Source organism: Micromys minutus (genome assembly GCF_963924665.1).
Source record: "Micromys minutus genome assembly, chromosome: 8".
Classification (NCBI taxonomy): Eukaryota; Metazoa; Chordata; class Mammalia; order Rodentia; family Muridae; genus Micromys; species Micromys minutus.
Genome location: NC_137977.1, coordinates 525452 through 536389, shown reverse-complemented (window position 1 = coordinate 536389; position 10938 = coordinate 525452). Strand labels below are relative to the sequence as shown.

The window sequence follows — 10938 nt, the reverse complement described above, 5'->3', positions numbered from 1 at the left end:
ACTTGGAGCCTGGTGGTCTGGTTTACACCTAGCACCCTTAGCCAGCAGTGAATTCCCCAGTTACACACCAACCCTGAACCTACCAGCACTGCCTGTAGTTTTCTGCCCTAAAATTTCATCTACCACACCAAGAATATCTGTAAAAAAAAGATTTTGAGAAGTTCAAAATGACAGACATTCAAAGAGCCGAAGCTAGACACCACCATTTCTAGTTGTACCAATAATTGCCTAACTTCCTAAAGTCTACCCAACAAAGATTGTCTGGTGGGTGTCAGTCCTGCAGTCCCGGAAGTGCACTTTGCAGAAGGGAGGACCAGAAAGGAAAGTGTCCTGACCTAGAGCTCTGGAGTCTAGTCATTCACAAAGAGGCGCAGAACTGGCTACAATGCTGTCAAGCAGTGACCTGGAGCGGACCGCTCATAACCTCAGTGTCCTCCATCAAGGTCCAGTTCCCATCGGCATTCCATGTGACAATTCCAAATAATCCAAGGTACACAATGGCCCCCAAGGAACAATCTCTTTAAATAAAGGTCTCAAGGCAGCTTACAAACACTACCACGTCTTATGTGACACCTTCCAGTCACACACAGCAGTGAAGTAAGATGAGAAGGAAGGAGCTCACTGTACAGAACACAAAACAATACCCTTTTTATTTTTTTAAAACTCTGGTGAAATAGGTTTCCATACGATATCCCTTTAAAAAAAAAAAACAATAATGTAAACCAACCTGTGGGTTAGTCACGCAGTACAGACTTCAAGAGTGTTTACAGATGCTTAGAATATGTACAAATGCTATTCTTTAGGTAGTAAAGGTTTGTTGCAATTTCCAGCACTTTTTCCTCAGTAAAAGAAATGGGGCTATGTCGGTGTTCTTGTATAAAAATTCATAAATGGAGAAAAGGCAATTTCCTGAGAGAAGATTTGTTCTTGAATTTTTTTCCTTTTAAACAATTGGGAATACAGAAGTGGGCTGTGGATGTAAGAAGCATATGTCTAAAGTTAACATTTTTTTAAATTATTTTAAGTACCATTAAGTTAAAATGTTTACATTCATTATAAAAATGCTGTTAAATCTTATGCAAATGATTTAACACTGATTGCTGCAACGCAAATTGCACTTAAAAAAATTATTGTGTACATGGAAGAAAAATATCTTGTTTGCTACCCTGTTTACAAATTCCAAGTGACCTCAGATCACCCACGTTACGATAAACGTTGAGATAAGTCAGTCAGCGTCTGTCATAATGTCATCTTGCAAACTAATATTCTTGTCGAGACCCCAGGAATGCGCTCAGCTCCAGGATGGACCAAACGGCTTCCAAGCTCCTTCCCACGAATGCTTGTGAGATGTGCACATAAAGCGTGGATGAAAGAGTTCTGGGATAACCAAGGTGGATCACGAGAAGCACATGATTCAGAGCAATACACAGAAAGGTTCTAATCTCTCAATCTTCCTCAGCAGCCAAGGCCCCGTCATCATTTTCACAGTGTCTCCCACTGATGCGGGGCAGAACCAGAGGCAGGCTGGCTGCAAGCAGCCCAGGCTGGCAGGAACAGGCCACATGCCCGCTGTGCTGGCCCTTCCTGCAAAAGCCCATCTCTTACTTCAGTAAGCTTCTTTGGAAATATACATCTTTCAAAACAAAGGCACAGAAATCACGCATCGAAGGAATGTTTTATGTCCACATTTTTTGCTGCCATCTGGACTGCTGGACAAAGTCAGACACAAGTGGTACGGAGCTGTCAGAGCCCTCCTCGCCTCTTGGCAGCACCAGCTCAGGCCAGGGCCAGAGCACACCAGGAATCCTGTCGCACCGAGGATGTGACTTCGGCAGGGGAGGACAGATTGACGCCTATGTAGAGGCCATCTTGACCTGAATACTTGAGGTCATTGTTCTCAGGGTTGGTACTTTCTCCCACTGCAGACATCACTGATGCGCCCACCTGATTAAAGAGATCAGAGAAGGATAGATGGTTACACATCATGTTGTTAGCTGCTCCAATCCTCCTGCCTCAACACCAAGGAACAAATGGCATAGTCAGCAAAACTGAAGCCACTCAGGAGGAAGAAGTAAAGCTAACCTTGTTCTTCCTTGCCCAAATAAAGGGCCAGGCAGTGTGCTGGCCACTGTCCCCAGTGCTATTCACTGCTCCAGACATTCTTAGAACAGCGCTGTTACCTTCACAAAGCCGAGGTAGACAGGAAGGGGTCCTGAAGGAACAACTCCAGTTCGTCAAACTTAAGAGTGGAGAAGGAAAGCGAACCACGCTAACTAACAAGGCACACATGGCCAATAGCTAGAAATAGCTAGGACCAGCTGTTCTTGCAAGGCTGCCCGAAACCTCCGGCCACAGCTGTTCCCACTCTGGCCATGACTTTTCTCTCACAAGACTCGGGCACCCCAGGTTCTTCCCAGCCTTCAGGGCTTCATCCCATACTGGGTATTCATTTGAAACAGGTTAGGATTCCTTAAAATTTTCAAATGTTTGGAAGCATCACCCTGATAAACTCCTCAAACAGCCATCTTGATGCTCTGGCCCTTATTTTGAAGAACCCCAGCACCAGACACAGCTGTGATGACTGGGAGTATGTTGGGGCTGTGTTCCCTGAAAGCAGTGTGGTCCAATGGACTCCTCTCCTCAAGCCTGAGTTTTCCTCCAGCCCTCATGCTCCTGTGGGAAGCTGGAAGTCAGTGCCCTGGAAGAAGCCTAACTGGCTTCTCCAGTCATGTGACTTGCTCTCCTCACACAAACTTTCCAACAAAACAGACCAAACCCAACTATCCACTGACCCCATCTTTCTCTTTCCCAACAAAAAGTCAGATTGACAAAACCCAGGAAGAAGCTGGCCTGGTAACAGAGGTCTGGATTCCTGAGTACTCAGAAGCTGAGGCAGGAGAATGAGAGTCCAAGACCTGGAGCCAGGCATGGGAGTGAAGGAGACAGAGGAAGATGATTGTGTGTCCAAGGCAAGCCTGAGCAACACAGTATGTCCTAGGCTAGCCCAGACTATGGGGAGACAGACACAAAAATACAGTTTGTGCAAGACCAATCTTAGCAACACCCAAACTCAAAAGTAAACATGAAAAAGGAAAGGATGGAAAAGAGGAAGAAGGAAGACAGAAAAGAAATCCCTAAACTCAGATTTTAATGTAAATATTACAATCATAAAAAATCAAAGTGGAGCTGAAGAGGTGGCTCAGTGGTTAAGAGCACTGTCTGCTCTTCCAGAGGTCCTGAGTTCAATTCCCAGCAACCACATGGTGGCTCACAACCATCTGTAATGGATCTGATGCTCTGGTGTCTGAAGAGAGATATCAGGAGAACCGGTGGGAGGGAAGCAAACCTCACAAGCTACTAAGATGTCAAGGGTTTTGTTTTGTGTGGTTTGGTTTCTTTTGCTGTTGATGCTGTTAGTATTGTCATTTGAGACAGGGCTTCTCTGGCTGTCCTGCAACCTACTCAGCAGACCAGGCTGGCCCTGAAGGTGTACGTGTCCATCCTTGTGAAGTTACTGGAATAACTGCAGTGTGACACTCCACTACAAGCACACAAGTGACACGAAACCAGTAGCTTCTGTAAAGTCATGTTTGTCACACCCGGCTTCTCGCCAACCCACCTATTCCAGAAACAGCCAAACTGCGGGTCTCTGGCTGTGTCAGATTTCTCTGGAACAAGGTGTTACTTCTGGGGCAGCCTAGAGCCTGCACCAAGGCACTCCCCCAGGGCCATTAACAAAGCCCGGCTCCGGGAGGGAAGGCTAGCCAGCCCGAAGCTGAGCTCAGTGTCCAGCTCATAGTTTAAGATAAGGCAGAAGTCTCAGAGGCCAAAGGCTTCTGGGTTGGGATCTAAATCAGCCTGCTTGGTGAAGACGGGTTGAATTCCAAAGTTCTGAGCTGGCCACCCCTCCATCTGCACACAGGTTACCTGGCTTAGGCTGACTCAGCACCTCTGTAATCATGTCCGAATAACACCTTGCTATGTGAGCATTCGACAGAGGCAGCCACATGGCAGCTCACCACTGTGACTGTAACTCCGGTGGATCTGACACACTTGTACGGGCAACACATGCCGGCAAACACCAATGCACATAAAATAAAAATAAATAAATAAAACGATCTCTCAAAAACAAAAACAAAAACAAACCAGGTGGTGATGGTGGCACACACCTTTAATCCCAGTGCTTGGGAGATACAGGAAGGTGGATCTCTGTGTTCGAAGCCATTCTGGTCTACAGAAAGTTCTAGAACAGCCAGAGCTATAGAAACCCTGTCTGAAAATAAAATAAAACAAATTGGATATCTAAATGTACCTACCCCATTGTTGTTAACTGCCATGTGTATATAAAAGTCTCTGCTGTAAGTGCTAGACCATAGCAAAGACAACACACATGAAGTTCTGTTATTACTTTAACACTGTTAAATACTGTTTATTCTCCCCCCAGTTCTACCTCTCAGCACAGGACAAGTGAAAGCGAGAGGTCAGGCTGTGCATTGTTCATTTGTCTGTTGACGTGAGACAGGATTGGCCTAGATCACGCTGGCCTCAAACTTACAGAGATCTACCTGCCTCTGCCTCCTGAAGGCTATGCATCTTAATTTTAGTAACAGCTTTTCATAAAGAGCAATGCAAGACATTCAACAACCATTTGAAATGACCCTTGGCTCCTGTCTGTTTTTAAAATGTTTTAAAAGAAAACCTTTGAGCTGTGCACAACACTCAGGAGGCTGAGGCTGGAGGAGTACCATGAGTTGGAAGCCAGCTTGGGTTTCTGGGGAGGGGGGAGATTAATTCAATCACACCAGAGTTCTGTCCTAAGAACCCAAACATAATGGTTTGAATAGGTATGGCCCCATAGATTTGTGTGTTTGAAAGTTTAGCCCATAGGGAGTGGCACTATTAGAGGTGTGGCCTTGGAGGAGGTGTGGCCTTGATGGAAGAAGTATATCACTGTGGGGCGGTCTCATGCTCAAGCTCCACCTAGTGAAGCACACAGTCACTTCTGCTGCCTTCGAATCTCTCAGCTCCTTCTCCAGCACCATGTCTGCCCGGATGCTGCCATGCTTCCTGACATGATGATAAGGGACCGAATCTCTGAAACTGTAAGCCAGCCCCAATTAAATGTTTGCCTTTATAAAAATAGCGTTGGTCACAGTTTCTTCCCAGCAAAAACCCTAACTAAGGCACCAAGTAAAAGCCAGGTGGGCTGCCTATAACTCCAGATCTAAGAAGATGCAAACAAGGGAAGGCTCAGGCCATCCCACGCACTAAAATCCATACATGCAAACACACATGTAGACATACCACACACTGAGCTACATCCCCAATTCCAAGAAAATGCCAATGCCTTTAGTGTTGTTCTTCTACCTGAAAAACAATTCCAAGTTTCTGAGAAATAACTCTTCTGTATGACTATTAGACTATATAGGAAGCTCACAGTCCAACAGAGGCCAACAAACCCCAAGATGCAGATGTGCATATCAGCTCTTAAAGCCACGGTGTGTGGGGTAGAGATTGGGAATGAGGGTGGGGTATGTATGTGCCACAGCGTGCATGTGGACAGACATCCTCACGGAATCTATTTTTCTATCTCTCTTTCCAACTCTATTTGCCTTCTAGGATTGAACTCAGGATGCCAGGCTTGTAATACAAGCATCTTTCACCAGTTCTAAGAAAATGGGATTTAAACAGGAAATGCGAAAAGTCTGGGCCTGCAGATGTCCCCAGTGGTATATACTCGAGGTAATACTAAGACTCTGGGTTTTTTCTCTCTCACCACAGAAGGAAAAATAAAATTTAAAGTCTTTACAACATTACTAAAGTTAGTGTCAAGAAATCATACAGGTTCTTTGTCTGTGGCCCATGAGATTATACTTTGGTTTTGACAAAAGGCATTTAAAAGTGCCCAAGGCCACTGAGAAGCTTATGCCCTGCTGAACTCAGTAATTCCACTTCTAGAACATATAAGGAAATAATCCAAAAGAAAGGAAAGGTGGCACAAAGGAAGCCATCCATTACTGGAGTACTTAAAATAGTTGAAACCATGGGAACAATCCAACACGGAATGGTCTGAAAACCTGGGTCATCCGCTCCATGAACTATTACGCAATTATTAAAAATAATAAGATCATGTAGCAAGATGGGAAAAATCCTGTCCTACAGTGAAAACCATCAGGGCATGGATTCCATGTCCTGTGCGTAAGCCCCATCAGGACAGGAGTGGGGATCTGAGAGCACTGAACGTCCTTGCCACTTACTCCTCTCTGAGCATTTCCCTTTGAATACTCTAATGGAACAGAACAATCAAGGCTGCTGGCTTCACAAGGCAGAGGCCGAGGTTAGAGGCCATCGAATGGGACCGCAAGGTTGATGAAACGAGGGAGAGAGAGGGACGCACCTCCAAGCTGCCCTGCATAAACTCAAGCCTAGGAGAAACACACCGCTCTGCTCCAGTTAGGGAGCACGGTGACCACGAGGAGTGACTCTCACAGCTGTTTCTTACTGCAGGGTCACTAACTCTCCTAGCTCATCCCTGGTTTTCACCTTAAATACTTCTCTCATAGGTTTTATTCATGGATCGTCTGAGGAGAAGAAAATCAGAAAGCATTCATAATCTTGAAACCGTGCACATACATTCACCAAGCATGGGCATTCCGGAAACACAGGCAGAAGTTCTCCCTCCTGACACACACACACACACACACACACACACACACACACACACACACGGCACAATATCTCATACCTAAAATTTCAGTGCCCAGGAGGGTGAAGCAGAGCTCAACCTGGCTTGTCTTAAAGGATTTAAAGGGGGCAGGAGGGTGAAACTGAGCACAGTGGTGAACATCTGTCTCACACACACACACAAATCCAAAACAAAACAACAACAAAAATTAAAATGATCTGGTAAGAATTTAGTTGTGGTGCATGCCTTTAATCCCAGCTTTTAAGAGGCGAGTGGATCTCTGAGTTAGAGACAGGCCAGTCAGGGCTACACAGCGAGCCCCTACGTCAAAACAAACGAATCAAAGAATTTCCATGAGTTAACATTTTCCCACATCTAATTAAGTTCTTCAAAGGACTTTATCAAATGGTGAGCCTCTCAATCTAGCCAAAGGCTCTTCTAGAACCGAAACAAATGTTCCTGGGGAAAAGCAGAGACGATCACTTAGATAGCCAAAGCCTAACCATCCTTCCTCCCTTCCCCAGGCAGATAGGCAGCTCAAACCAGGCAGAAATCCCCTCTCTCTCCCAGATCAAAGTGCACAGAGGGTGGAGTAGAAATCTGTTCTGTGTTCCGTTCTCAGCTTATCTGCCCTCCGCCCTCCTACAGACAACTGAAAATGGAGGCACTTCCTGTTGAAAGAATGTGTTATCAGCGCCAGACTCAGCCTGGGCTTAGCATAGCATGCACACCAGGGTAGGTGGGAGACAGCAGCGTGGCCAGGCAGGAAAGGAAGAAGCAATTCCAGGAACAACTCAAACAGAAGGGAACATGGGGAAAGCCCGTTTGCTCACGAGGCACACGCAGGTCATCTCACATCACCCACTGGTAAAGGTTTAAAGAATTCAGATTTGATACGTTTGAGCAGTCAGTGCACACAACCGTGCCTAGACCAGGTGGCTCTCAGCAGTAATCTCCTCCCTGCCCTGCCTTCACATCTTCCAGGGAGGGAAACTGAGGAGAGCTTCCATAGGAACAGACGGCGAACACACCAGAGAGAGGAATCGCAAAGACCAAAGAAGCCAGACAACGGGACGATGGAAGTTCACTTTCCAAACCCAGGGAAAAGAGAAAAGAGCTCCTGAAAGCTTTCCTGCACAGGATGTATGGGAGGTCTGCACATGTGCTTATACACACAACACATGCCACACTAGTCTAATTTTGAAAAGAACAGAATACTGGCCATAAGGGCACATGCCTTTTGGGAGGCAGAGGCAGAAGGGTCTAAGTTCCCAGGCCAACCTGATCTAACACTGAGACCCTATCTCAAAAAGAGAACAGCTAAAGCTTTCTAGCTTGTGAAATTACGTGTGGGTGTGCAGAAACGTGAAATGGGGCTGTGCTGAGGATAGCCTGGGCTCAGTCACTATCCTCCTGCCTCACACTTCACAGGTGCTGGCATCACAGATGCGTGCTGCCAACATAGCATAAACCTTAACGTTGTAAGAAAATCCCAGTGAAGCTTTTGAGGAGGAGAGAGCTCAGTTGTTAGAGCTCTCGCTGAGCTGCACAAACCCTGGGTTCAGTCCCTAGTACCAGAGACACCAGGGGGTGCTGAGGAGGTCAGAGGGGTCAGTTCAGTACCACCTCAGCTACATACGGAACAGCAGCCAGCATGGGTGGGCTACAGGAGGTCTAGTATCAAAGAAACAGCCAGAACTCAGCTAGGGTGTCTGCGTTTCTTCTCACAGTGTTCCTCTCCGCTGGAAGACACTGCTATCTGTGCCCAGAAAAGTTATGAGGCAAGTGATCATCCATGCTCTGGTGTGGGACTCTAAGCTTCCAGACCCTGATCTGTCTCCCCAGCACCTGAGTGAGTCTGTGCACACAAATCCTGTGAGGAGAAACCAGGCATTCCTAGGCAAAGCTGTGTTTTTGTAGCCTCTAGGCTAAACTCCTGTGGGACTCCAATACCCTTCCACAAGAAAGGAAAAAATGTATTAGTAAATCCCAGTAAAGCGAAAATACTTGCATGGAAGCCGGTATGTCCACTTGAAAGGGCTTATTTTGATCCAGGCGGAGGCAGAATAGGGCAAGACTCAGACTCAGTTTCCAAGGTGACATGTGGAAAGTACCAGAACGCATGGTCCACGAGGACTTGAGAATTGTTCCTCACAGCAAAGCTCTCGTGCTCTAGATAACAGCGTCCAGTCTGAACCCCACTCCAAAAAAATAGCTAGTCCCCATAACTGCCCAGATTCCTTTGTGGAATTCAGTGCCTGCCTAGGGAGAAAAGTTTCTCTAGCTGCAACCAACCCATCATAGACAAAGAATCAAGCTGTCTTAGACTCACGCTCCACTCTCAAGGAGAGCATCAGGTAGGCAAGGCAGCCGGTTCAAGCTATGCTGGTGGGCAAATATAAACTGTAGTCTTCTGGGAACTTGAAGTCAATCCGGAAACGTTGTCCACAACCCCAAGACAAAGCCCTTCAACGCTGGGGGTGTCACCATTTTCTTATGCTTCTCAGGAGGTGGGGGAGGGTCCCAAACCCTGAGCCTCAGCGGGAAAGCAACCAAAGTCAGAAGATGCTCAGCCATCACATCAGGGAACTAAGGAAATACCAGCTATAAAAATGCTATCAGAGAAATAAAAGCTGGAAAATAGGGCTACTTCATATAACACAGGGTCCTTCTCTACATTTCCCTTTTAGAAAGTAAAGATTTATTTCCACTATCTTAGTGCGGTGTCTGAGTGTTCAAGCGTCTGTTTTAAGTGGTGGCTGTTCTTAAGCTTCAAAGCAGTCTGTGGGCATCTTTCATTTATGCTACACAATACTCCTAAGGGCCAGATGGGAGGAATTATTCTTCCCTTGTAGGAGGACAAGTCTTGCCAGCTCCCTATAGTCACGGGGAGCTTCAGCTAGCTCTTGGCTGCCTGAATCTGTCTCCTCCCGGCTGCTAATTTGTGCACCCCAGAATAAACTTTACATCATACTCAGGGTTCCCTACAAATCAAGTACTAAATCTAATGACAACATCAAACATAGTTTGATACAATAAAAATGATACAGTAAAAAAAAAAAATGGTGGGCACTGGCAAAGACTCTTGTAAATAGTGAAAGCTGACCATGCCAACAGGCCAGATAGCAGGCTGTGGAGTTGGTCCTCCTGAAGGACCAGATGACATAAGCAGGCTGGCAAATCCCTGTCACCACTCTTAGGAAGTGGAAACAGGAAAATCAGGAGTTCCCGGCCATCCTGATAGCAAGTCTGAGGCCATCCTAGGCTATATGAGATTCTGTAGAAAACAGACACATAAACTGAGTACTGGGCTGTCCTAAAGCTGGATATGTCAGTCACTGGATTCTTTAAGTCCAACAACACCTGTCTTTGAAAGTATTGGCATGCAGAGAAATTAGCAGGTAACCCGAAACATGAGCAAGACTATCTATCCGACTGAATTTAATTCGGACCCATTAAGTCTTCATTTTGCTGGTAACCCTTTTGGCAGACACCCATGAAATACATAATAAATTGCTTCAATTCCAGTAAGGGAATTCATTTTCTTCAAAGACTCATTTAGCGATAACATTTCAGATCATCCTAAGCCAGAGTTCTGTCTGTAGCTGAGTTCTCCTGTAGCATTATTTCACGTTTTATGACAATTTTGTGTGTTTTATACTCGAATTTGGCACTGTACGAAGGAGAATGAGCTGTGCTGCCTCACACTTTCGCCCAGTTCTGGCTTCAGAGCTGTAAGAAACATATGTCACTTACCACTTAAGCCTTGCTTGAGCATGTACTGTTTTCTAATGTATATTCAAAGCCATAGGATGTTAAGAAGGAGATGGCGAAGTTTCTTACTACCTTATCATAACACAGAGAAAAAGAGGAGGGGTTTGGAAAATGAAAGTATTCGAAATCCTTATTTAAACATTCCCTGCTAGGGTGACTTTCTGTGAAGGCTTGACAGTGTTCAGATGGAATTACATGTTACTAGAAAGGCCGTGAGCTGAGGAGGGTGACTGGTACACAGGGAATGTGAAGATAAGATGCCAACAAAATATTTATGTTCATGGTTTGAAGCATGTAGCAAGTGGGATATTAATAACTGAGTTGATTGGCCGACTCCCTGAGGGAGGGGGAGGGGTGACAGCTCTGACTTAGGAGCTAGGAGACGTTGCTTCCAGTCCCAGATTCAACACCAGAGTGTTCTGTGACCTTAGGGAGTCACTCAGTGTCCTGGTTTATAAATGAGGCAATGACAGTGCCTG

At 45.8% G+C, this 10938-nt stretch overlaps 1 protein-coding gene across 1 annotated transcript in view; it reads right to left on the bottom strand.

The window, feature by feature from the left end:
* Positions 1-1557: 1557 nt before the first annotated feature.
* Positions 1558-10938, bottom strand: part of GATA6 (GATA binding protein 6) — a gene marked incomplete at its 5' end in the record, with an annotated part of 28550 nt that continues 19169 nt past the window's right edge. The window contains one exon of the mRNA XM_080919736.1: positions 1558-1944. Coding sequence (XP_080775862.1) covers positions 1777-1944 — 168 coding nt within the window. The 3' untranslated portion in view covers positions 1558-1776. The remainder of the gene's footprint in view (positions 1945-10938) is intronic.